Raw genomic sequence first — 26,604 nt, forward strand, 5'->3', positions numbered from 1 at the left:
AACCAGAATTTTTTTTATATATGGGAAGAAAAAATAAACAAACAGAGCAGGCTCTCTGACCTTTGCGAACAGCGATTAGTGTCTGCCGTGGCTCAGTGGGTAGCACTCTCGCCTCTGAGTCAGAAGTTTGAGAATTCAAGTCCCACTCCAGCGACTTGAGCACATAAATCCATGCTGACACAGAGGGAGTGCTGCACTGTCAGAGGTGTTGTTTGTGGGACCTTGCTGTGTGCAAACTGGCTGCTGCCTTTCCTACAATGTAGCAGTGACTTAAGAGCACTCCATTGGCTGTGAAGCCCTTTGGGACGTCCTGAGGTTGTGAAAGGCGCTAAATGCAAGTTTTTCTTTTTAATAGGAGATCTAAATGGCATCCAAAATAGTAGCAAAGAACAAGAGCAAGGTTAGAATTCATAATGTCTGAAAGAACTGTTAAAAGGAACTTCTGTCTCTGTTCTCGCAGCTGGGAATGGTGGTTGGTGGTAAAGTGGAAGTATTTGGGCCTGGAATTTCCTGTGGGGGTGTAGCCTAGGATTGGTGTCCAAAATTACACACCTTCTGCTGACGTCTATTTACACCCAAGTTTCCTGCTCATCTCATTAACATGCGGTGGAACGTAAGGTGTAAACAGCCGAAACTCAATAAATAACCCAGGCCCAATGAAATTCTCTGGAGTGGGGCTTGAACCCACAACCTCTGACTCGGTAGCCATGAGAGGAAAAAAAGCCAGTAAAATAAACTGAACCAAATGTGAACAGCAGTTACTTCAAACTGTATGAGATGTGTCTAAGTTACCTTAGCAAGCGCCTCCTCTATTGTTATCATCTTATCTTTGACCATCATCATCAGCTCAATGCGGTCCTCATCACTCATGGTGATCTCACTGGCCACAAATCCAACATCATCTTCTTTACAGGTGACAAGAAAAATTGCGTTTGGGAGAGGGAGAAGAAAGATCCTTCTGTTATTAAAGAGCTTTCAAAGGAGAGGTTTTAAAACATGACCTGCCCAGCAAGACTCAGGCATCTGCCTGCATCTCAAATTTGAGATTTTACTTTTGTAACTGAAAAATCAGGTAAATCATCAAAGAATCTTACAGCACAGGTGGAGGCCATTTGGCCCATTGTGCCTGTGCCAGAAAGTAAAGATATTACATTAAAAAAAAAATAATTCTTGTGATGTGGGTGTCGCTGGTAAGGCCAGTCATTGTTGCCCATTCCTCGTTGCCCTGAGAAGGTGGTGGTGGGCCTTCTCTTAAAGCGCTGCAGTCGAGGGTTTGATGTTTAAGTGGCTTGCTAGGTTATTTCAGAGGACAGTTAAGAGTCAACCGCGTTGGTGTGAGACTGGAATCACATATAGGCCCAGACCGAGTAAGGACGGCAGGTTTCCTTCCCTAGAGGACATTAGTGAACTCGTTGGATTTTTTACGACAATCCGCCAGCTTCTTGGTCACTTTACTGATAACAGCTTTTTATTTCCAGACTTTTTAAAAACTGAATTCGAACACTCGTTCTCTGGGTTAGTACAGGTCTCTGGATTTCTAGTCCTGTAACATAACCACGAGGCTACCATACTTTAATCATCTTGAACACCTCAACTGGATCACCCCTTTATCTTCTACTAGCTGGAATGCCCGCGGTGCCGAGGCTTTTTCGAGGGCATGTTGTTGTTGGAAGAGAGAGAGAGCGACTAGGGGGGGAAGAGAGAGAGCGACTGGGGGGAAGAGAGAGAGCGACTGGGGGGAAGAGAGCGAGCGACTGGGGGGAAGAGAGAGAGCGACTGGGGGGAAGAGAGAGCGCGACTGGGGGGAAGAGAGAGAGCGACTGGGGGGAAGAGAGAGCGCGACTGGGGGAAGAGAGAGAGCGGCTGGGGGGAAGAGAGAGAGCGACTGGGGGGGAAGAGAGAGAGCGACTGGGGGGGAAGAGAGAGAGCGACTGGGGGGGAAGAGAGAGAGCGACTGGGGGGGAAGAGAGAGAGCGACTGGGGGGGAAGAGAGAGAGCGACTGGGGGGGAAGAGAGAGAGCGACTGGGAGGAAGAGAGAGAGCGACTGGGGGGGGAAGAGAGAGAGCGACTGGGGGGAAGAGAGAGAGCGACTGGGGGGAAGAGAGAGAGCGACTGGGGGGAAGAGAGAGAGCGACTGGGGGAAGAGAGAGAGCGACTGGGGGGAAGAGAGAGAGCGACTGGGGGGGAAGAGAGAGAGCGACTGGGGGGAAGAGAGAGCGCGACTGGGGGGAAGAGAGAGAGCGACTGGGGGGAAGAGATGAGAGCGACTGGGGGGAAGAGAGAGCGCGACTGGGGGGAAGAGAGAGAGCGACGGGGGGAAGAGAGAGAGCGACTGGGGGGAAGAGAGAGAGCGACTGGGGGGAAGAGGGAGAGCGACTGGGGGGAAGAGGGAGAGCGACTGGGGGAAGAGGGAGAGCGACTGGGGGGAAGAGGGAGAGCGACTGGGGGGAAGAGGGAGAGCGACTGGGGGAAGAGAGAGAGCGACTGGGGGAAGAGAGAGAGCGACTGGGGGGAAGAGAGAGAGCGACTGGGGGGAAGAGAGAGCGACTGGGGGGAAGAGAGAGCGACTGGGGGGAAGAGAGAGCGACTGGGGGGAAGAGAGAGAGTGACTGGGGGGAAGAGAGAGAGCGACTGGGGGAAGAGAGAGAGCGACTGGGGGGAAGAGGGAGAGCGACTGGGGGGAAGAGGGAGAGCGACTGGGGGGAAGAGGGGAGAACGACTGGGGGGAAGAGAGAGAGCGACTGGGGGGAAGAGAGAGAGCGACTGGGGGAAGAGAGAGAGCGACTGGGGGGAAGAGAGAGAGCGACTGGGGGAAGAGAGAGAGCGACTGGGGGGAAGAGAGAGAGCGACTGGGGGGAAGAGAGAGAGCGACTGGGGGGAAGAGAGAGAGCGACTGGGGGAAGAGAGAGAGCGACTGGGGGAAGAGAGAGAGCGACTGGGGGGAAGAGAGAGAGCGACTGGGGGGAAGAGAGAGAGCGACTGGGGGGAAGAGAGAGAGCGACTGGGGGGGAAGAGAGAGAGCGACTGGGGGAAAGAGAGAGAGCGACTGGGGGAAAGAGAGAGAGCGACTGGGGGGGAACAGAGAGCGCGACTGGGGAAAGAGAGAAAGCGACTGGGGGGAAGAGAGAAAGCGACTGGGGGGAAGAGAGACAGCGACTGGGGGGAAGAGAGAGAGCGACTGGGGGGAAGAGAGAGAGCGACTGGGGGGAAGAGAGAGAGCGACTGGGGGGAAGAGAGAGAGCGACTGGGGGGAAGAGAGAGAGCGACTGGGGGGAAGAGAGAGAGCGACTGGGGGGAAGAGAGAGAGCGACTGGGGGGGAAGAGAGAGAGCGACTGGGGGGAAGAGAGAGAGCGACTGGGGGAAGAGATGAGAGCGACTGGGGGGAAGAGAGAGAGCGACTGGGGGGAAGAGAGAGAGCGACTGGGGGGAAGAGAGCGACTGGGGGGAAGAGAGCGACTGGGGGGAAGAGAGCGACTGGGGGGAAGAGAGAGCGACTGGGGGGAAGAGAGAGCGACTGGGGGGAAGAGGGAGAGCAACTGGGGGAAGAGAGAGCGACTGGGGGGAAGAGAGAGCGACTGGGGGGAAGAGAGAGCGACTGGGGGAAGAGAGAGCGACTGGGGGGAAGAGAGAGCGACTGGGGGGGAAGAGAGAGAGCGACTGGGGGGAAGAGAGAGCGACTGGTGGGAAGAGAGAGCGACTGGGGGGAAGAGAGAGCGACTGGGGGGAAGAGAGAGCGACTGGGGGGAAGAGAGAGCGACTGGGGGGAAGAGAGAGCGACTGGGGGAAGAGAGAGCGACTGGGGGGAAGAGAGAGCGACTGGGGGGGAAGAGAGAGAGAGCGACTGAGGGGAAGAGAGAGAGAGCGACTGAGGGGAAGAGAGAGAGAGCGACTGGGGGGAAGAGAGAGAGCGACTGGGGGAAGAGAGAGAGCGACTGGGGGGAAGAGAGAGCGTGACTGGGGGGAAGAGAGAGAGCAACTGGGGGGAAGAGGGGGAGAGAGAGGGGGAGGGAGGGGGCAGAGAGGGGGAGGGAGGGGGCAGAGAGAGAGGGGGGAGGCGAGAGAGGGGGAGGGAAAGGGAGGGGGAGGGGGAGGGAAAGGGAGGGGGAGGGGGGGGAGGGAAAGGGAGGGGGGAGGGGGGGAAGGAAGGGGGGAAAGGGGATTGGAAAGGAGCGGAAGGGAAAGGAGGGGAAGGGAAAGGGAAAGGACGGGGAGGGGAAGGGAAAGGAGGGGGGGAGGGGAAGGGAAAGGGAGGGGGGAAAAGGGAGGGGGAAGGGAGGGGGGCAGGGAGGGGGGGAAAGGGAGGGGGGGAAAGGGAGGGGAAGGGGGAAAGGGGAAGGGAGGGGAAGGGGGAAGGGAGGGGGAAAGGGCAAGGGGGAGGGGGGAAGGGGGAAGGGGAGGGGGAAGGGGAGGGGGGAAGGGGAGGAGGGAGAGAGGGGGAAGGGAGAGAGGGGGGAAGGGGTGAAGGGGGATGTGGGGAGGGGGGAAGGGGTGAAGGGGGATGTGGGAGGGGGGAAGGGGTGAAGGTGGAGGGGGGAAGGTGGAGGGGGGAAGGGGGAGGGGGGAAGGGGAAAGGGGGAGGGGGGAGCTGTGAAGGGGGGGAAGGGGGAGGGGAAGATTGGGGGGAAGGGGGTGTGTGGGGGGGGAAGGGGGTGTGTGGGGGGGGAAGTGGGTTTGGTGGGGGGGAAGTGGGTGTGCAGGGGGGGAAGGAGAGTGTGGGGGGGAAGGGGGAGGGGGCAAAGGGAGGGGGAAGGTGGAGGGGGGAAGGGTGTGCTGTGGGGGGGAAGGGTGTGTGTGGGGGGGAAGGAGAGTGGGGGGGAAGGGGGTGTGTGGGGGGGAAGGGGGTGTATGTGGGGGGAAGTGGGTGTGTCGGGGGGAGGAGAGTGTGGGGGGGGAAGGGGGAGGGGGGAAGGGGGAGGGTGCGAAGGGAGGGGGAAGGTGGAGGGGGGAAGGGGGGGTGTGGGGGGAAGGGGGTGTGTGGGGGGCAAGGGGGTGTGTGGGGGGAGAAGTGGGTGTGTGGGGGGGAAGTGGGTGTGTGGGGGGGAAGGAGAGTGTGGGGGGGAAGGGGGAGGGGGCGAAGGGGGAGGGGGCGAAGGGAGGGGGGGAAGGGGGAGGGGGAAGGGGAAGGTGGAGGGGGAAGGGAGGGGGGAAGGGAGAGGGGAACGCGGGAGGGGGGACGGGGAGGGGTAAGGGGGGGAGAGGGAGGGAAGGGGGGAGGAGAAGGGGGAGTGTGGGGGGAAGTGGGTGTGTGGGGGGGAAGGGGAGTGTGGGGGGAAGGGGGTGTGGGGGGGAAGGGTGTGGGGGGGAAGGGTGTGGGGGGGGAAGGGGTGTGTGGGTGGGAAGGGTGTGTGTGGGGGGGATGGGGCTATGTGGGGGCGGGGAAGGGGGTGTGTGGGGGGGAAGGGCGTGTGTGTGTGGGGGGGAAGGTTGTGTGTGTCGGGGGGAAAGGCTGTGTGTGGGGGAAAGGGCTGTGTGTGGGGGGAAGGGTGTGTGTGTGGGGGGAAGGGGGTGTGTGTGGGGGGAAGGGGGGGTGTGTGGGGGGAAAGGGGGTGTGTGGGGGGGAAAGGGTGTGTGTGGGGGGGAGGGGGTGTGGGGGGGATGGGGGTGTGGGGGGGGAGGGGGTGTGGGGGGGGAAGGGGGTGTGTGTGGGGGGGAAGGGGGTGTGTGTGGGGGGGAATGGTGTGTGTGTGGGGGGGAAGGGAGAGTGTGTGGGGGGAAGGGGGTGTGTGTGGTGGGGGGGGAAGTTGGTGTGTGGAGGGGTGGGAAGGGTGTGTGTGGAGGGGGGGAAGGGGGGGTGTGGAACGGGGGGGAAGGGGTGTTGGGGAGGGGGGGAAAGGGAGGGGGGGAGCCAGCAGACCCTATCCCCTCTGCCAGTGTTGGTCCCTGTCTGGGCTGGAAGCCTGGGACTGGAGTTGCGCTGCCGGCCATTGGAGAAGCCTAGGCCTCAGGCCCCTGCACTGACATGGCCCAGCCTACCTTTTAATACCTTGAAACATGAAACTTAAAGTACTTATAAAACATTTTTGGTAAATCTTTCTATAACATACACTTTACAACCTCACCAATCTTTTTATTAAAAAAGGGGTCCTCACCTGTCACTGCTGTATCACAAACAACAATGGCCGCCGCTTGCTTTTCAGTTGGAAAGATTAGGCTCCGCCCACACAGTCGATTGTCTCTCCCGGGCAGTAGGACCCGATTGGGAGCACTGAAGCCCCACCCACTCTATGTTCCTGTACTAAGGTGGCCGCGCATACACTCTGTTACACACTGAATCAAAATGGTGTCGCACTGAAACTTTTGGCCCTCCTTGACAAAGATGGCTGCCGTTAACCTGGGGCTGTCAGCAGAAGAAATCCCCTCAGCTGCAAACACGGGATCTTCAGATAATTATTCGGGGCTTGCGACCTACCCCAGTTGCTTATGAAGCCTCCCCACCTACCGACCCCGGGAATGGAGCTGAGGCAGCAGACCCTCTCCCCTCTGCCAGTGTTGGTCCCTGTCTAGGCCGGGAGCCTGGGACTGGAGTTGCGCTGCTGGCGGTTGGAGAAGCCTAGGCCCCGGGCCCCCGCACTGACATGGCCCTGAGAAATAAATCACATACTGGACTCATTTATTACACGCAAATTATATAATGAGCTAGTTGGGCTCCTAAATACCAAATTTGTGCTGGATAAAATCCCCTCCACACACACAGAAAGTGGGAAAAATAAATCAATAGTTAGTAGTTAGGAATCAAGATGGCGGCGGGACGGGAGGTGCCTAGCTCGGGCGTGGCTGGGCAACAGAGGCCCAGGCTTCAAGGCCTGGAAAAACGGTGAAAGGTAGGAAAATTATAGAGGTTAGAGAAAAGATTTACAAATTAATTAACTTTTTTTTAAAACAATGTGTGTTTTAAAAGCAACTTATTTTTTTTGCTGGAAATGTAGATTTGAAAAGAACACGCAGAAAGTGGGAAAAAGAAATGAAGAGTTTGGAATCAAGATGGCGGCCACTCACCTCATTTCAGAATTATAAGGCCCGCCCACAGCCATCAGGTCACTGAACTGTAGGATTGGTCAATCATCACGTCACTCAACTCTAGGATGGCCCACCCGCACACACAATGAACCCGCCCCCACTCGATGCTAATGAGCGGATAATGAGTGGAATTTTGAACGTTTTTTGGATACTGGCGGCACAATTTTTGTCTGACCAAAAAGTAAATACGCCTACAAGAGTCCCCTAATGATGAGCTTTCTTTTGATATAACATATGTGTAGGTACGCTCTATAACTTTTGATTGTATAGCCGGACAGAGAGACAGAGAGACATACTGTTTTATATATATATAGACACACAAAGGAATATAAGGCTAGTACACTCAACCTGTTCTCATAATTTAACCCCTTTAGCCATTTGTTTTTTTCAGAAACAAAAAGCCCAGGAGACCTCCGTCCACGACAGGGCTGTACCATCCGATTGGAGGGAATCACGCCAGGTTGATGGGTATCACCACCTCTGCGTCCGCCATCACCCTATATGCACTGACCCTGGCGGCTGTGCTGGGGTGAGGCCAGTTTGCCTGTAGTTGGTGGGCTCCTGGTTGTATTTCTACTGCCTCAGGTGGAAAGGAAGGAAACCGGCTACAGTGAGCGCTGCATTGTAGCACTGTTGGGGACTAGGCCAAAGTGTACCAATTTTGTTTTTGTTTGTCTGTAGGTTTGTAAATCTTGAGCTTAGAGTGAAATTGTTCAGTCTGCGCATCTGTGATCGGCTGCACTGGGCAGCACCCTTTCATAATTAACCCCTGCCAAACTGTGACAGATGGAGCTCAATGTGGGGAAGTGTGAAGTCATCCACTTTGAACCCAAGAAAGAAAGATCAGAGTATTTTCTAAATGGTGAGATGCTAGGAACTGTGAAGGAGCAGAGAAATTTAGAGGTCTGTGTACAGGAATCATTAAAGGCTACTCATAGAATCAGAGAAATTTACCGCACAGAAGGAGGCCATTCGACCCATCGTGTCTGTGCCGGGCGTAAAAGAGCTATCCAGCCTAATCACATTTTCCAGCTATTGATCCGTAGCCTTGTAGGTTACAGCACTTCAAGTGCATATCAAAGTCCTTTTTAAATGTGATGAGCCTTTCTGCCTCTCCCGCCCTTTCAGGCAGTGAGTTCCAGCCCCCCACCACGCTCTGGGTGAAAGAAGTTCTCCTCAACTCCTCTCTAATCCTTCAACCAATGACTTTAAATCTATGCCCCTTGGTTATTGGCCTGTCTGCTAGGGGAAACAGGTCCCTTCCTGTCCACTCTATCTAGGCCCCTCTTAATTTCATACACCTCAATTAGGTTTCCCCTCAGTCTCTTCTGTTCCAAAGAAAACAACTCCAGCCTATCCAATCTTTCCTCATAGCTAAAATTCTCCAGGGCGGGCAACATCCTCATAAATCTCCTCTGTACCCTCTCTAGTGCAGTCACCTTTCCTGTAATGTGGTGACCAGAACTGTACTCAGTACTCGAGCTGTGGCGTAACTAGTGTTTTATACAGTTTAAGCATAACCTCCCTGCTCTTATATTCTATGCCTCTTCTTATAAAGTATCCCGTATGCCTTCTTAACCACCTTAGCTACCTGTCCTGCTACCTTCACGGATCTGTGGACATGCACTCCAAGGTCCCTCTGTTCCTCTACACTTCTCCGTGTCCTACCATTTAGTGTGTATTCCCTTGCCTTGATAGCCTTCCCCAAATGCATTACCTCACACTTCTCCAGATTGAATTCCGTTTGCCAGTCTTCTGCCCACCTGACCAGTCCATTGAACATAAGAAATAGGAGCAGGTGCAGGCCATTTAATGAGATCATGGCTGATCTGATTTTGGCCTCAACTCCACTTTCCTGCCCGCTCCCCACAACCCTGGACTCCCCTGTTGCTCAAAAATCTGTTTATCTCAGCCTTGAATATATTCAATGACTCAGCTTCCCGAGAGAAGAAATTCCTCCTCATCTCCATCTTAAATGGGCAACTCCTTATTCTAAGACTATGCCCCTCATTCTAGATTCCCTGATGAGGGGAAACATTCTCTCAGCATCTACCCTGTCCAACCCCCTCAGAATCTTATATGCTTCAATAAGATCACCTCTCATTCTTCTAAACTCCAATGAGTATAGGCCCAACCTTTCCTCATAAGACAACCCTTCCATCCCAGGAATCAACCTAGTGAACCTTCTCTGAACTGCCTCCAATGCAAGTACATCCCTCCTTAAATAAGGGGACCAAAACTGTACGCAGTACTCTAGGTGTGGTCTCACCAGCGCCCTATACAATTGCAGCAAGACTTCCCTACTTGTATACTCCAGCCCCCTTGCAATAAAGGCCAACATTCCATTTGCCTTCCTAATTACTTGCTGCACCTGCATGTTAACGTTTTGTGTGGCGGTAGGGATTGTGGATGCATTGGTAATAATTTTCCAAAACTCCCTGGACTCAGCAAAGGTCCCGGCAGATTGGAAAACTGCTAATGTAACACCCTTATTTAAAAAGGGTAGTAGGCAGAAGGCTGGAAACTATAGACCTGTTAGCCTAACATCTGTGGTTGGTAAAATGTTAGAGTCCATTATTAAGGAGACAGTAACGGGGCATTTGGATAAACATAATTTAATAGGACAAACTCAGCATGGTTTCATGAAGGGGAAGTCATGTTTGACAAATTTGCTTGAGTTCTTTGAGGAAGTAACATACAGGGTGGATAAAGGAGAACCAGTGGACGTAGTGTATTTAGACTTCCAAAAGGCATTTGACAAGGTGCCACACAAAAGATTATTGCTCAAGATAAAAAATCACGGGATTGGGGGTAATATTCTGGCGTGGGTGGAGCATTGGCTCTCTAACAGAAAGCAGAGAGTTGGGATAAATGGTTCATTCTCAGACTGGCAATCAGTAACTAGTGGTGTTCCGCAGGGGTCAGTGCTGGGTCCCCAACTCTTTACAATCTATATTAACGATTTGGAGGAAGGGACCAAGTGTAACATATCAAAGTTTGCAGATGATACAAAGATGGGAGGGAAAGTAGTGAGTGAGGACATAAAAAACCTGCAAAGTGACATAGACAGGCTAAGTAAGTGGGCAGAGATTTGGCAGATGGAATACAATACTGGAAAGTATGAGGTTATGCACTTTGACAGGAAAAATCATAGAGCAAGTTATTATCTTAATGGCAAGAAACTGGAAAGTACTATAGTACAAAGGGATTTGGGGGTCCTGGTGCACGAAACTCAAAAAGTTAGTATGCAGGTGCAGCAAGTGATCAAGAAGACCAATGGAATGTTGGCTTTTATTGCTAGGGGGATAGAATATAAAAACAGGGAGGTATTGCTGCAGTTATACAAGGTATTGGTGAGACTGCACCTGGAATACTGCATACAGTTTTGGTGTCCATACTTAAGAAAAGACATACTTGCTCTCGAGTCAGTACAAAGAAGGTTCACTCGGTTAATCCCGGGGATGAGGGGGTGGTCATATGAGGAGAGGTTGAGTAGATTGGGACTCTACTCATTGGAGTTCAGAAGAATGAGAGGCGATCTTATTGAAACATATAAGATTGTGAAGGGGCTTGATCGGGTGGATGCGGTGAGGATGTTCCCAATGATGGGTGAAACTAGAACTAGGGGGCATAATCTTAAAATAAGGGGCTGCTCTTTCAAAACTGAGATGAGGAGAAACTTCTTCACTCAGAGGGTGGTAGGTTTGTGGAATTTGCTGCCCCAGAAAGCTGTGGAAGCTACATCAATAAATAAATTTAAAACAGAAATAGATAGTTCCCTAGAAGTAAAGGGAATTAAAGGTTACGGGGAGCGGGCAGGAAATTGGACATGAGTCTAGGTTCGGAATGGTCATGGCCCTGTGGGTAGTGGAGCGGGCCCAGGGGCCGTGTAGCCTGGTTCTGCTCCTACTTCTTGTGTTCTAATTCTGTGTTAGATTTCAGGAGATGGTTTTATTTCTGTTCCTGGCTGGGGTGGAGATCGCCTTTACAGAAGGTAAGTACTGTAGAAAATATAGGGACAGAGTGATCTCCTGGAAGAGTTTCGATCGCCTAGATGGGTCGGAGAGGAATTTCCCAGATTTTTTCTCCCAAATTGGCCATTGGGTTTTTTATTTGGTTTTTCGCCTCTCCCGGGAGATCACATGGGTTCGGGTGGGATGGAGTGTGATAGAAGATTTGAGGTTAGGATCAGATCAGCCATGATCTTATTGAATGGTGGAGCAGGCTCGAGGGGCCGATTGGCCTACTCCTGCTCCTATTTCTTATGTTCTTATGTGTTTCATGTATGAGGACACCCAAATCCCTCTGTATGGCCGCATTCTGTAGTCTTTCTCCATTTAAATAATATTTTTCTTTTCTATTCTTCCTACCAAAGTGGATAATTTCACATTTTCCCACATTATACTCTATCTGCCAAATTTTTGCTCACTCACTTAACCTATCTATATTCCTTTGCAGGCTCTATGTCCTCACAACTTGCTTTCCCACATTTCTTTGTATCGTCTGCAAATTCGGCTACAATACACTTCCTTCCTTCATCCAAGTCATTAATATAGATTGAAAATAGTTGAGGCCCCAGCACTGATCCCTGTGGCACCCCACTAGTTACAGACTGCCATCCTGAAAATGACCCATTTATCCCAACTCTCTGTTTTCTGTTAGTTAGCCAATCCTCCATCCAATCTAATATATTACCCCCAACACCATGAGCTCTTATCTTATGCAGTAACCTTTTATATGGCACCTTGTCGAATGCCTTTTTGAAATCCAAATCCACTACAGCTACTGGTTCCCCTTTATGCACCCTGCTCATTACCTCCTCAAAGAACTCTAACAGATTTGTCAAACACGATTTCCCTTTCTGTTAGATTGTATTATGATTTTCTAAATACCCTGCTACTACTTCCTTAATAATGGATTCGAGCATTTTGCCAATGACAGATGTTAGGCTAACTGGTCTATAGTTTCCTGCTTTCTGTCTCCCCCCTTTTTTGAATAAGGGTGTTACATTTGTGATTTTCCAATCTACAGGGACTTTTCCAGAGTCAAGGGAATTTTGGAAGATTACAACCAATGCATCCACTATCACGGTAGTCACTTCTTTTAAGTATCCTAGGATGCAGGCCATCAGGTCCAGGGGACTTGTCAGCCTTTAGACCCATAAGTTTGCCTAGCACTTTTTCTCTAGTGATAGTGATTGTTTTAAGTTCCTCCCTCCATTTTGCCCTTTGATTTTCTACTGTTACTGGGATATTTTTAGTGTCCTCTACTGTGAAGACAGATACAAAATATTTGTTCAATGCCTCTGCCATTTCCTTGTTTCCCATTATTTCCCCAATCTCGTCCTCTAAGGGACCAATGTTTATTTTAGCTACTCTCTTCCTTTTTTATATACTTGTAGAAGCTCTTACTGTCAGTTTTTATATTTCTTGCTAGTTTACTCTCATAAGCTATTTTCTCCCTTTTAATTTTTTTAGTCATCCTTTGCTGGTTTCTAAAATGTTCCCAATCTTCTGGCCTATCACTAATCTTTGCAACATTGTATGCCTTTTCTTTCAATTTGATACCATCCTTAACTTCCTTGGTTAGCCATGGTTGGTTCATTCTTCTCTTCGAGTCTTTCTTTCTCACTGAAATATATCTTTGTTGAGAGTCATGAAATATCTCTTTAAATGTCAGCCACTGCTTTTCTACCATCTTACCTTCTAATCTATTTTCCCAGTCCACGTTAGCCAACTCTCTCCTCATACCTTTGTAATTGCCTTTATTTAAGTTTAATACTCTAGTTTCAGACCCAAGTTTCTCACCTTCAAACTGAATGTGGAATTCTATCATGTTATGATCACTCTTCCCTAGAGGATCCTTTACTATGAGATCATTAATTAATCCTGTTTCATTACACATTACCAGATCTAAAATAGCCTGTTCCATGGTCGGTTCCACAACGTATTGTTCCAAGAAACTGTCCCAAATACACTCTATGAACTCATCCTCAAGGCTGCTTTTGCCAATTTGATTTGTCCAATCTATATGAAGATTAAAATTGCCCATGATTATTGCAGTACCTTTCTTACAAGCCCCCATTATTTCTTGATTTATACTCTGTCCTATAGTGTAGCTACTGTTAGGGGGCCTATAGACTACTCCCACCAGTGCCTTCTTTCCCTTACTATTTCCACCCAAATTGATTCTACATCTGGAACTTCCGAGCCAAGCTTTCTCACTATTGTACTGATCTCATCCTTTATTAACAGAGCTACCCCACCTCCTTTTCCTTTCTGTCTATCCTTCCGAAATGTCAAATACACCTGAATATTCAGTTCCCAGCCTTGGTCACATTGCAACCACGTCTCTGTGATGGCTATTAGATCATACCCATTTATTTCTACTTGTGCCGTCAATTCATCTATCTTGTTATGAATGCTGCGTGCATTCAGATAAAGAGCCTTTAATTTTGTCTTCTGATATCTTCCTACAGTCTACAGCTTTCTTCCTTAACCACATGGCCAATTTTGTATCATCTGCAAACTTCTTAACCATGCCCCCTACATTGAAGTCTAAATCATTGATATATACCACAAAAAGCAAGAGGCCTAGTACTGAGCCCTGCGGAACACCACTGGAAACAGCTTTCCAGTCACAAAAACTTCTGTTGACCATTACCCTTTGCTTCCTGCCACTGAGCCAATTTTGGATCCAACTTGCCACTTTTCCTTGGATCTCATGGGCTTTTACTTTTCTGACCAGTATGCCATGCGAGACCTTGTCAAAAGCCTTGCTAAAGTCCATGCAGACTACATCAAACACAGTATCCTCATCAACCCTCCTTGTTACCTCCTCAAAAAATTCAATCAATTTAGTCAGACACGACCTTCCCTTAATGAATCCATGCTGACAGTCCTTGATTAATCTGTGCCTTTCTAAAAGACGATTAATACTGTCCCTCAGAATTTTTTCCAACCATTTGCCCACTACCGAGGTTAGGCTGACTGGCCTGTAATTACTCGGTCTATCCCTTGCCTTCTTATTAAGCAACGGTACAACGTTAGCAGTCCTCCAGTACCACACCTATAGCCGGATTGAAAAATGATGGTCAGAGCCTCTGTTATTTCCTCCCTTGCTTCTCTTAACAGCCTGGGATACATTTCATCCGGGCTTGGCGATTTATCTACTTTCAAAGATGTTAAACCCCTTAATACTTCCTCTCTCACTAAGTTTATCTCATCTAATATTTCACACTCCTCCTCCTTTACAATGTCCCTCTCTTCTGTGAAGACAGACACAAAGTATTCATTAAGAACCATACCCACGTCTTACGCCTCCATACACAAGCCTTCCTTTTTGGTCTCTAATAGGCCCTACTCTTTCTTTAGTTATCCTCTTGCTCTTTATGTATCTATAAAACATCTTTGGGTTTTTCTTGATTTTATTTGCCAATATTTTTTCATGCCCTCTCTTTGCTTTCCTAATTTCCTTTTTAATTTCACTCCTGCACTTTCCATACTCCTCTAGGCTTTCTGCAGTATTTAGATCTCAGTATCTGACATAAGCTCCCCCTTTATTGCCTCATGTGGACAGGTACAAAATATAATTAAAAAGGCTAATGGAATGTTGGTCTTTAACTCAAGGGGGCTGGAATACAAATGGGTGCAAGTTATGTTACAGGTGTATAGAGCTCTGGTTAGACTCTATCTGGAGCACTGCGTCCAGTTCTGGGCACCGCACCTCAGGAAGGATATATTGGCCTTGGAGGGGGTGCAGCGCAGATTCACCAGAATGATACCGGGGCTAAAAGGGTTAAATTATGAGGACAGATTGCAGACTAAGTTTGTATTCCCTTGAGTATAGAAGATTGAGGGCTGGTCTAATTGAGGTCATTAAGATGATTAAAGGATTTGATAGAGTAGATCGAGAGAAACTGTTTCCTCTGGTGGGAAATCCAGAACAAGGGAGCATAAGCTTAAAATTAGAGTTCAGTCGTTCAGGGGTGATGTCACTAAGCACTTCTTCATACAAAGGATAGTGGAAATCTGGAACACTCTCCACCAAAAAGTTGTTGAGGCGAGGCCAATTGAAATGTTGAAAACTGAGATTGATAGAATGTTGTTAGATCAGGATATTCAGGGCTACGGAACCAAGGGAGGTAAATGGAGTTGAGATACAGATCAGCCATGATTTAACTGAATGGCGGAACAGGCTCTTGGGGCTGAATAGCCCAGTCCTGTTCCTATAGTCCTATCAGTCTGCGCATCTGTGATTGGCTGCACTGGACATCGCCCTTTCATTATTAATCCCTCCCAGCCCATTGCATTAGCAACACCGACAGCAGGAATGGCATCCCCGACACCGTCGAGACATCGATGACCGGATATACATTGAATGACGCAGTCCTGTCGGTCAGACTGAGAAGTGGCGACCTGGAAGGATCCAGTGACACAGAAATCTAATGCTGTGGTCACCTTCAAAACCACGAGCAAAGCATCCTGTCCCTGCAGGGGAAAGGTGTCTGTCTGCAGGTCAGGGCTAACCTGTGAGCTGCCTCTTGCTCGTACACAACACTGGGCTGTTTGAACACTTCAACTACAGTGCTCCCAAGAAACACTTCAACGCCTTGCTGTTTTAAGTGTCGTTCTGTTCAATATGGTCAGACTGACACTTTGGGTACAGGCGGACAAACAGGCTTCGCTGTAATGGCAGATGGATTGATTGTAAATCCCTGTCTCTGTAACCGCCTCCAGCCCTAAAACGCTCCGAGATCTCAGTGCTCCTCCAATTCTGGCCTTATGGGCATCCCCAGCTGTATTCTCGCCACCACTGGCGGCTGTGCCTTCAGCTGCCTAGGCCCTAAGTTCTGGAATTCCCTTCCTAAACCTCTCCATCTCTCTCTCCTCCTTTAAGATGCTCCTTAAAACCTACCTCTTTGATCAAGCTTTTGGTCACCTGTCCTAATGTGGCTCGGTGTCAAATTTTGTTTTATAACGCTCCTGTGAAGCGCCTTGGGAAGTTTTATGACGTTAAAGGCGCTATAAATGTAAGCTGTTGTAGATACCCTGGGAATGGCTGCTGATGGAAATTTCAGTGCTCCAATGCTATTTGTTTCAGGACATCTTAAAAAAGATGTTAAACGATACATCCCAGTCAGCAGTCAGTCTGAAGCCAGCAGAGAGACTGAGCAGGATTGGGCTCTGTGGTGTGTATCGTCACGAGCAGTGAATGGTGTTTCAGGATTAGTTATATATACACTGGAGTGGGTTAGAGCAGGACAAGGGTGTTTGTTGTCCTGATTTCGAGGAGAATAGTGAAATCTGTCACTGCTGTAACTACACCCTTTGTATTGAGTTATGTTCATTTACTTGTTTAATGTTCAATAAATGTGTCTGCTGCTTTATACTGATCCTCGGTCTGAGAAGAGGATATATTCATCTGTCTACTGAAGATCATGTATCGCGCATGTGGTATATTTCAGTTAGCCGCCTACAATGACGGGGGAGGGTGGTCTCATTTCGACCCCCTGGGTCACAGCGCATTTATTTGGATATCGGGCAGCTAAAGGCACACTTTGTTGGCGAGGAGAGACCCACTGACAGGATTGGGGAGTGGCGCTGAACCCCAGGAAGTACCTACTATAAAAACCCCAAGAAGGTAAAACACTTGTTGCTGTTGTGTTTGATGCTCACTGGCTTTACAATGGGAATAACCGTGCATGCACGAAAACTTGAATGGTCTGCGCAGCCAGTTAAAGGGCCCACGCACCAAAGAAGTGTTACAGGCAACATTATTGCCAACTCTTATTGGATGTAATAAGAGTCATAATGGCACAGAAGGAGGCCATTCGGCCCATCGAGTCCATGCCAGCTCTCTGTAGAGCAATCCAGTCAGTCCCATTTCCCCACTCTATCCCCGTAGCCCTGCAAGTTTATTTCCCTCAAGTGCCTATCCAGTCACCCCTTGAAAACATTGAGTGTCTCCGCTTCCACCACTTCTGTCAGCAGCGAGTTCCAGGTCCTCACCACTCGCTGCGTAAAAAAGTTTTTCCTCACATCCCCCCTGTATCTCTTGCCCAAAACCTTAAATCTGTGTCCCCTAGTCCTTGTACCATCAACTAGTGGGAACAGCCTTTCCCCGTCTAGCCTATCCAAACCCGTCATAATCTTGTACACCTCTTATCAAATCACCCCTCAACCCCCTTTGTTCTAATGAAAACTGTAATGTCCGTGTGTAATTGAGACACGGACTGCAGAAGTTGGTTATAACAGGTGTTTACTGAATGGAGACAAAACTGGAACTACTATACAAAGTTACTACACAGGCTTATATACAGGGGTGGTCACTACTGGTACTGCAGTATACAGGGGCTGCAGAATATAGTTCCTTCTTCAAGGTACATACACTACAATTCCTCCCCTTTTAGCTAAACAGTACATAACATTCGATTAATAATTAAATAACATATTTACAATTACAGTTGCTATATACATTAGCTGAAGTTAATCAATTATAAATTCAGTCTTTGAGGAGGCTTCCTGATTCTGTCCGGATAATGCCTCTTTGGGGTATCAGGTTCTTCTGGCAAAGTTGATTCGGGATCAACGTCGTTGTTTGATTCGTCTGCTTCCAATATCACCGATTCTGAGGTAGATGCAATTGGTACTTCGGTTTCATCACCAGGTGTATAGGATCGTGGTGTAGATTTGACGTTTTCCAGTGACTCTAGAGTCTGGTCAGCATGGCGTCTTACAATGCTCTCTCCAACGTCCACGGTATACATTAGAGGTCCTTGCTGTGTGCAGATCATTCCTGGCTGCCATTTCTCTGTGCGGTAGTCCCAGGCCAAAACTGGTTGACCTATCTTGAAACTCCTGGTTGGCCTTTCATTCATATTCTGAAACTGCCTGTTCTCCACATCTCTTCTGATGTTTGGCTTAACCAAATCCAAGCGGCATCTTAGTCTTCGATTGAAGAACATCATGGCTGGAGTTTGGTTGGTAACCGCATTGATGTGCCATCAATAACTCAAGGACAAGAAGTTAAAGGATTCAACTGAAGGCTTTTAATCGCTAAGAACATTGCACGTCATTCCACATCGGATTCGTCTGGCAGAATGACTCATACAGCTCGAGACCTTTATATGACAAAAGACAGGGGCGGAGCCAATACACACAATAGGGGAAAAGGGGGCGGTACACACAATACAATGCAGGTAAAACACAGGGGCTGATGAAGACATATATTTCATCACATTCACCCCTTCTACAGATTTAGGCTGTCCGGGGGTGTGATAGTCCTTCCTGAACGTCGCAACAGTACCTCGGGTTCCGACCGGGAGTCCGTGGTGCCCTCCTGGGCATACCCATGTGCTGGGGGTGTTGCAGGTACTTCTGGGGGTGGTGAGGATACCTCTGGGGATGGTGGAGGTTCTTCTGGGGGTGGTGAGGATGGGTCGTCATCGCTTCCTGCCGAGGCAAGGTCCTTTATGGATACGGTGTCCTCACGCCCGTCGGCGTGCTTGACGTACTGTGGGTTTGCGTGGAGTAGGTGTACTGCCTCCACGAGGGGATCCGTTTTGTGGCCCCTCACATGCTTCCATAATTGGACTGTCCCTGGGGTGGAGAGCCACGAAGGTAGGGACACTCCCGAGGTTGATTTGCGGGGAAAAACAAACATCTTCTCGTGAGGAGTGGCGTTAGTAGCAGTACACAGTAGCGACCTTATCGAGTGGAGTATGTCTGGGAGGACCTCTTGCCAGCGGGAGGTAGGGAGGCCTTTAGACCTTAGTGCTAAGGTGACCGCCTTCCACACCGTCGCGTTCTCCCTCTCCACTTGCCCATTACCCCGGGGGTTATAACTAGTGGTCCGACTCGTGGCTATCCCCTTCGACAGCAGGTATTGGCGTAGTTCGTCGCTCATGAACGACGCCCCCGTCAGTGTGGATGTAGTTCGGCATGCCGAACGTGCAAAACAGGCTGCCGAGGCACTTGATGACCATGGCACTGGTCATGTCTGGGCAGGGGTAGGCGAATGGGAAGCGGGAGTACTCGTCCACAATGTTGAGAAAGTACACATTGCGGTCGGTGGAGGGGAGTGGTCCCTTGAAATCTAAGCTCAGGCGCTCGAATGGCCGTGTAGCTTTGATCAGGTGGGCTCGGTCGGGCCTGTAAAAACGGGGCTTGCATTCCGCACAGGTGCGGCAGTCCCTGGTCATTGACCGGACCTCCTCGATGGAATAGGGCAGGTTACGGGATTTTACAAAGTGAAATAGCCGGGTGACCCCCGGGTGGCAGAGGCCATTGTGGAGGCCCTGTAGCCTGTCCCCCTGGATGCTGGCACACATCCCTCGTGATAGGGCGTCGGGGGATTCGTTGAGGGCCCCCGGCCTATATATTATGTCGTACTCAAACGTGGAGAGTTCGATCCGCCACCTGAGAATTTTGTTGTTCTTGATCTTCCCCCTCTGTTTGTTGTTAAACATGAAGGCTACCGACCGCTGGTCGGTAAGCAGGCTGAAGCATTTGCCGGCTAGGTAGTGCCTCCAGTGCCGCACTGCCTCCACTATGGCCTGGGCCTCCTTCTCTGCCGAGGAGTGCCTGATCTCGGGCCCTTGGAGGGTTCTTGAGAAAAAGGCTACGGGCCGCCCATCCTGGTTGAGGGTGGCTGCTAAAGCGAAGTCGGACGCATCGCTTTCGACCTGGAAAGGGATGTTTTCGTCCACTGCCCGCAGCGCGGCCTTCTCAATGTCGTGTTTAATGCTGTTGAAGGCAGCGTGGGCCTCGGCCGTGAGCGGGAAGGACGTTGATTTCAGGAGGGGACGGGCCTTGTCGGAATAATTGGGGACCCATTGGGCGTAATAGGAGAAAAACCCCAGGCACCTTTTCAGGGCCTTGGGAGTGTTTGGTAGGGGTAGCTCCCGTAGGGGGCGCAATCGGTTGGGGTCCGGACCGATTTCCCCGTTTTCCACCACGCAGCCCAGGATACAGAGGCGCGTGGTGCTAAAGACACACTTATCCTCGTTGTAGGTGAGATTGAGTCTGAGGGCGGTTTTCAGAAATCTCGCGAGGTTCGAGTCGTGGTCTTGCTGGTCGTGGCCGCAGATGGTGACGTTGTCTAGGTATGGATAGGTGGCTGTTAACTGGTTCTCATCGACCATGCGGTCCATCTACCGCTGGAAGACCGAGACCCCATTCGTTACCCCAAAGGGGACTCTGAGGAAGTGGTAGAGGCGTCCGTTCGCCTCGAAGGCGGTGTATGGACGGTCCTCCGGCCTAATGGGGAGCTGGTGGTATGCCAATTTTAGGTGGATGGTGGAAAACACCCGGTATTGCGCAATTTGGTTAACCATATCCTCTATGCGGGGCAGAGGGTAGGCGTCTAGCTGGGTGTATAGTTTAACCATCTGGCTATAATCTATCACCATCCGCTTCTTTTCGCTACCCTTAACTACTACTACCTGGGCGCGCCACGGGCTGGTGCTGCATTCGATGATACCCTCCCGCTTGAGTCTTTCTACTTCAGACGCAATGAACCGTCTGTCCTCCCAGCTGTACCGCCTACTCTTGGTCACTATGGGTCGACAGTTGGGTGCGAGGTTGGCGAACAGAGAGGGCGGCTTGACCTTCAGGGTAGCCAGACCGCACACTGTGAGGGGCGGCTGGGACCCACCGTAGGTAAGCATGATACTTTGGTGGTGGCACTGGAAGTCCAGACCCAAGATCACGCTCACACAGAGATCTGGCATTATCAACAGTTTAAAATCTCTGTAATCAGTGCCTTTTACCGACAACATAGCCACGCAGAAACCTGCAATTTTTGAGGTATGAGTCTTATCAGCCATGGCGATTTTGCCCTGTGTAGGGACTATCGTTAGTGAAAGTCGTTTTACCAGGCTAGGATGAATAAAGCTTTCGGTGCTCCCGCAGTCAATCAAGCATTTAACTTTGTTCCCGTTTACCTCTATGTCCATCATCGATCTAGACAACGGATGCAGCCTGGATTGATCCACTGTGATTGAGGCCACCAGTGGGTCCTGGGGGTCCGTGTAGTCAGGACAAGATGGTGGACTCCATGAGGGTGGACAAGATGGCGTCCAAGATGGCCGCCCCCACGGCGCGCACGCGGCGGTGGCGGAGTTGGAGGCGGGGTTCCCTCTGCAGACTTTACTGAAATGTCCTTTCTTCCCGCATTTAAAACAGGTGGTGCCCTTCGCTGGGCACAAATGCCTGGAGTGTTTGTCCTGGCCGCAGAAGTAGCATTTCGGGCCCCGATGCATCGCGGCAGTAGTGGGGCTCCTGGGTGGAGGCTGGGGCTCCGACGGTGCTGGGCTGGCCTGAGACCAGGGAGGTGAAGATGACTTCCAAGATGGCGGCCCCCACGGCGCGCACGAGGTGGAGTGGACCGCGTGGCCTGAGGAACAGGATTCAGAGTTCCTCTGGGCCATATTCAGCGATCGCGCTATGCCCATAGCCTGTTTTAAGTCCAGTCCCTCCTTTTCAAACAGTTTCTGCCGAATGTAATTTGAACTGAGGCCCACAATAAAGGAGTCTTGGATCAGCTCCTCCGTGTACACGGTGGCAGACACGGCCTTACAGTTACAGTCTCTGCCCAGTACTTTTAGGCTTAGCATGAAGTCCTCTAGTGACTCACCATGCCGCTGCGTGCGAGTAGTCAGAAGATGCCTGGCGTACACCTCGTTTATTGGCCGCACGTAGTGGGCCTTCAAAATGGTGCAGGCATCCTCATAGCTGGTGGCATCTCGGATGAGAGGGGAGACCCGATGACTCACCCGGTTTCGCAGGATTCCCAGTTTCATGTCTCCGGTGGCGGTCGCGGCTGCTATGGCGGTGGCTGAGGTTTCGATGAAAAATTCGAAGCATTGGAACCAGTGTCCAAACTGTGTGGCTGCGTCTGTGGCATGGGGGTCCAGATCCAAGCGCTCTGGTTTCAGGAGTCGATCCATCTTGGTGTTTTAGCGATTAAAATTGATGTGCCATCAATAACTCAAGGACAAGAAGTTAAAGGATTCAACTGAAGGCTTTTAATCGCTAAGAACATTGCACGTCATTCCACATCGGATTCGTCTGGCAGAATGACTCATACAGCTCTTGAGACCTTTATATGACAAAAGACAGGGGCGGAGCCAATACACACAATAGGGGAAAAGGGGGCGGTACACACAATACAATGCAGGTAAAACACAGGGGCTGATGAAGACATATATTTCATCACACGCATGTGTCGCATTCCGCTAGGCAAACAAGAAGTTATCCACCTTGTGTTGTAGGGGTATGTCTTCATTACACATTGCCTTGATAGCCTTCTTGAATGTTTGAACGAACCTCTCAGCCAATCCATTGGTGGCTGGATGATATGGGGCGGATGTGTAATGCTTAACACCATTGTTCTTTAAGAACCTCCGGAACTCTTCAGACACAAACTGTGGTCCATTGTTGGAGCAAATCTGTTCAGGCAGCCCATTTCTGGCGAATATGGTTCGTAAGACTGTGATAGTTTTTTCTGTGGTGGTTGAGGTCATTTTTATTACCTCTGGCCACTTTGAATGTGCATCCACCGCAATTAAAAACATCGAGTCCATAAATGGACCAGCAAAATCAATGTGCACCCTTTGCCATGGAGATGAGGGCCACTCCCATGGATGTAGAGGGGCTTGTGGTGGGGCGTTTTGGACCTTCTGGCATCCTGTACAGCTCTTGGTCATCTCTTCGATTTCTCTATCGATTCCCGGCCACCACACAAACGCTCTGGCTAAGTTCTTCATTTTTACCCCTCCCAGATGACCCTCATGAAGCTCATTGAGCACTCTATCCTTCAATTTGGGTGGAATTAGTACTCTGGATCCACACATCAAGGTTCCTCGGCACACTGACAGCTGTTCTCTTCTCGGCGAGAATGCTGGCAGCAGTGGTTCGCCATGTGCTGGCCATCCCTTCACCGTTAAATCATAGACCCTGGAGAGTGTCGGGTCATTTCGTGTTTCCTTTTCTATGTTTGCATTCATCACAGGTAGACATTCGACTATGGTCGAGTGGAATATCTCCACAGGATCCACTGCAGGTGCTTCTTCCACCGTCGGCAACGGTAGGCGTGACAATCCATCAGCATTCCCATGTTGTTTAGTTCCTTTGTACTCGATGTCATATTGGTGTGCCCCTAGGAAAAGGGACCACCTCTGTAGCCGTTGTGCTGTCATTATCAGGACGCCCTTCTTAGGGTTGAAAATGGAGACAAGAGGTTGATGATCAGTTAGTAGAGTAAATTTCTGTCCGTGCAGGTAGTGATTGAACTTCTTCACCCCCCACACCAGTCTGAGGGCTTCTCTGTCAATCTGGGCGTAGTTACGCTTGGCTGCAGTTAGCGAGCGTGGCGCAAAAGCTATCGGCCTCTCTGAACCATCAAGGGATTTATGTGACAGTACCGCTCCAACGCCGTAGGGAGATGCATCACACGCCAGTCTTATCGGTAGTGATGGGTTGTAGTGAGCCAATACTTCTCTTGAAGTGATCAGGCCTTTACAATTCTGAAAGGCCCGCTTACATTCATCGCTCCATTTCCATGCTACTCCAGTTTGTAGCAGGGCATTCAGTGGGTGCAGAATTGTGGACAAATTCGGCAAAAACTTATGGTAGTAATTCACCAATCCGAGGAATGACCTCAGTTGCGACACATTTTCAGGCGCTGGAGCCTTAACTACCGCTTCAATTTTGTCAGGGGACTTATGTAACCCCTCTTCATCAATCACGTGGCCACAATACGATATTTGTTTCTGAAAAAACTCGCACTTGGGGCGATTGGCTCGTAGTCCATGTTCTCTTAGTCTAGTGAGCACCTGCTCTAGGTTGGCAAGGTGTTCACTGTCATTTTCATCTGTCACTAGGATGTCGTCCAAGTAACACTGAGTCCCTGGAATCCCTTGCAGGACTTGTTCCATCGCTCTTTGCCATATAGCCGGAGCTGATGCTACTCCGAATACCAGTCGATTATACTGGTAAAGACCTTTGTGAGTGTTTATCGGGAGATATTTCCGAGAGGATTCTTCAACCTCCATCTGCAAATATGCTTGCGCTAGGTTAATTTTTGTAAAACGTTTCCCTCCAGATAGTGAGGCGAAAATATCTTCTATCCTCGGAAGAGGATACTGTACTGTGTGAAGGACTGGGTTCACAGTCACCTTGAAGTCCCCACAGATGCGAACCTTCCTTGGCTCCTCAGACTTATTGTTTAACGTTTTCTTCATGACAGGAACAATGGGTGTCGCCCACTCGCTCCAGTCTACCTTAGATAACATGCCTGCATTCTCCAGATTCTCCAGCTCTGCCTCGACGGCTGGGCGAATTGCATACGGTACCGGTCTTGCTTTGAAAAACTTGGGAATTGCATTCTCTTCTATTTTTATCGAGGCGGTTACGCCTTTTAGAGTTCCCAGCCCTTGTTGAAATACCTCTTTAGCGTTAGCTAAGAATTTTGACAATCGTCCAGGTGTGACGTCGTCATCCTTTTTACCAGCCACAGTCAGTGCCTGAATGGAGTGCCAGTCTAAACTTATCTTTCTGATCCATTCACGTCCCAATAACAGTGGTCCACCATCTTGCAGTATGTACAGATACAATTTCTGTATTTCCTTGCCGTTGTATTCGACAGGCACCCTTATTTTCCCTCTGGGGTATACTTTCTGCCCTGTATATGTCTTCAAGACAATGGATGTGTCTTTCAAGGGTATGTGTGAGAATAGCCGCTCGTAGTCTCGTCGATTCATGACGGTCAGGGCTGATCCTGTATCCAATTCCATTTTGACTTGGGACCCTGCTATCGTGAGGGTGACCCAAATGGTTCGGTGATCCTCTTTTGCGATTACGTTGTGTAGTTTGAGACAGCTTAGTCTCTTGTTCCTGGATTCACTATTGCTCTTCTGGTCTTCGGAACTACTGTCCGTCATCTTTTGTACTCCCCTGTACTTTTCCTTAGTAGTCTTTTTGTTGTTGTTAGTCTTCTTCCCAGACCTGCAAACTTGTGCAATGTGTCCCATCTTTCCGCATTGCCTGCATGTTTTGTCCTTGAACCAGCAGTCCTTCTGGTCATGGGTTGTTCTGCCGCAGCGATAACATTTTTCAAATCCCCGTGTCATTTCATGGGTGCCGTATTCCTGTGGCTTTTGCTGTATTTCTGCAGCTCCTCTTGCTGCTGCTTCGTACGATACTGCCACGCTGAAAGCCTTATCTAGCGTCAGCTCTTTCTCCGAGAGTAACCTCTTCTGGGTTCCTTCACTCAGGAGTCCACAGACAAATTTGTCCCGTAGGGTATCTGCCAGTCCTGCTCCGAACTGGCAGTGCTTTGATAGCTTGCGTAGTTCCGTAAGGTAATCAGCATTGCTCTCATCTTTATGCTGATTTCTCTTGTGGAATTTAAATCTTTCTGCTATCAGCAGCGGTGTAGAATTTAGGTGTTCCTGTAGGATATCAACAATTTCATTAAAACTCTTCCCCATCGGTTTGACTGGAGTGATCAGGTTCCGCAATAGGCTGTACGTTCTTGCGCCCATTAAGTTTAGTAGTACCGATGCCTTTTTCTCATCGGCTACTTCATTTGCCTTGCAATATACTTCGACTCTTTCCACATATGTGGTCCAGTCTTCTACTCCATTATCGAAGGCAGTGATATTGCCAGTCTTCGGCATCTTGGAGATCTAAGATGGCGCCTCCCGTGCTTTGCCTTCTTCCCCGATTGAACAAAATGGCGCCTCCCGCGCTTTGCCTTCTTCCCCGCTGGATTAAGATGGCGCCTCCCATGCTTTCTGTCTTTTCCGCTGCTGCCAGCGCTGTTGCTGGCGTTTTTATGCCTTGATGGCGACGCCCTATGGTCTTCGTGCGCTTCCCCCCGCGCTGCTGCCAACGCCGCTCTCCGCGGTCCCCGTGGCAAACTGCAGCTCCTCGCGGCTTTCTGCGCTTCTAACTTCTTTTTCCTTTATTTTAATTACTGTTCCCGTCGTCAGAGCAGACCCTATGGGACACTTTCCTCCCTCTTCTCAGGTCTGTACGCTGCCCGGCTTCATAGCACCGGCCGCGCCCTGTGTGCTCCACCCTTTCTCTCTCTCTCCTCTTTCCCGACAACGCTGCTCGGCCCCGTTGAAAAGCCACCCGATCGAGCTCTAGCCCGCCGCAGCCCAGGAAGGATCAGTGTACTACCTGCCACCAGCCCGATTAGCTGGTACACCATAGACTGGATAACCAAGCCCAACTCTCGACAGCCTCTCCTGCAAATCTTTGAATTCGATGAATCAGAGGGCGGTTGCCCACGGTTGACGCCCGTTTCCTCTGTCTGTTTTTTTTTTCTTTTTCCTTTCTTTTTGGATTTCTTCCTTCTGGCTTCGACCTCCAATAACTTCGCTTCAGGGATGGATCCCCGTGAGGTGGTGCAGAACTGTAGGTAAGTTCGGATCTGTTTGTCGCCAATGTAATGTCCGTGTGTAATTGAGACACGGACTGCAGAAGTTAGTTATAACAGGTGTTTACTGAATGGAGACAAAACTGGAACTACTATACAAAGTTACTGCACAGGCTTATATACAGGGGTGGTCACT

General features: G+C 50.0%; 1 protein-coding gene across 2 annotated transcripts in view; it reads right to left on the reverse strand.

Moving 5' to 3' along the window:
- sash1a (SAM and SH3 domain containing 1a) overlaps positions 1-26,604 on the reverse strand; it is a 189,912-nt gene that overhangs the window by 79,589 nt on the left and 83,719 nt on the right. Inside the window, exon 7 of one of the 2 annotated variants that reach the window (XM_085981852.1) lies at positions 793-902. In XM_085981852.1, coding sequence (XP_085837978.1) covers positions 793-902 — 110 coding nt within the window. Of the gene's footprint in view, positions 1-792; positions 906-26,604 lie in introns of both variants that reach the window. The other variant, XM_085981851.1, reaches the window with a different exon arrangement.

Source organism: Somniosus microcephalus, chromosome 3, assembly GCF_052327205.1.
Source record: "Somniosus microcephalus isolate GS21.2 chromosome 3, FLI_Smic_1.0, whole genome shotgun sequence".
Taxonomy (NCBI): domain Eukaryota; kingdom Metazoa; phylum Chordata; class Chondrichthyes; order Squaliformes; family Somniosidae; genus Somniosus; species Somniosus microcephalus.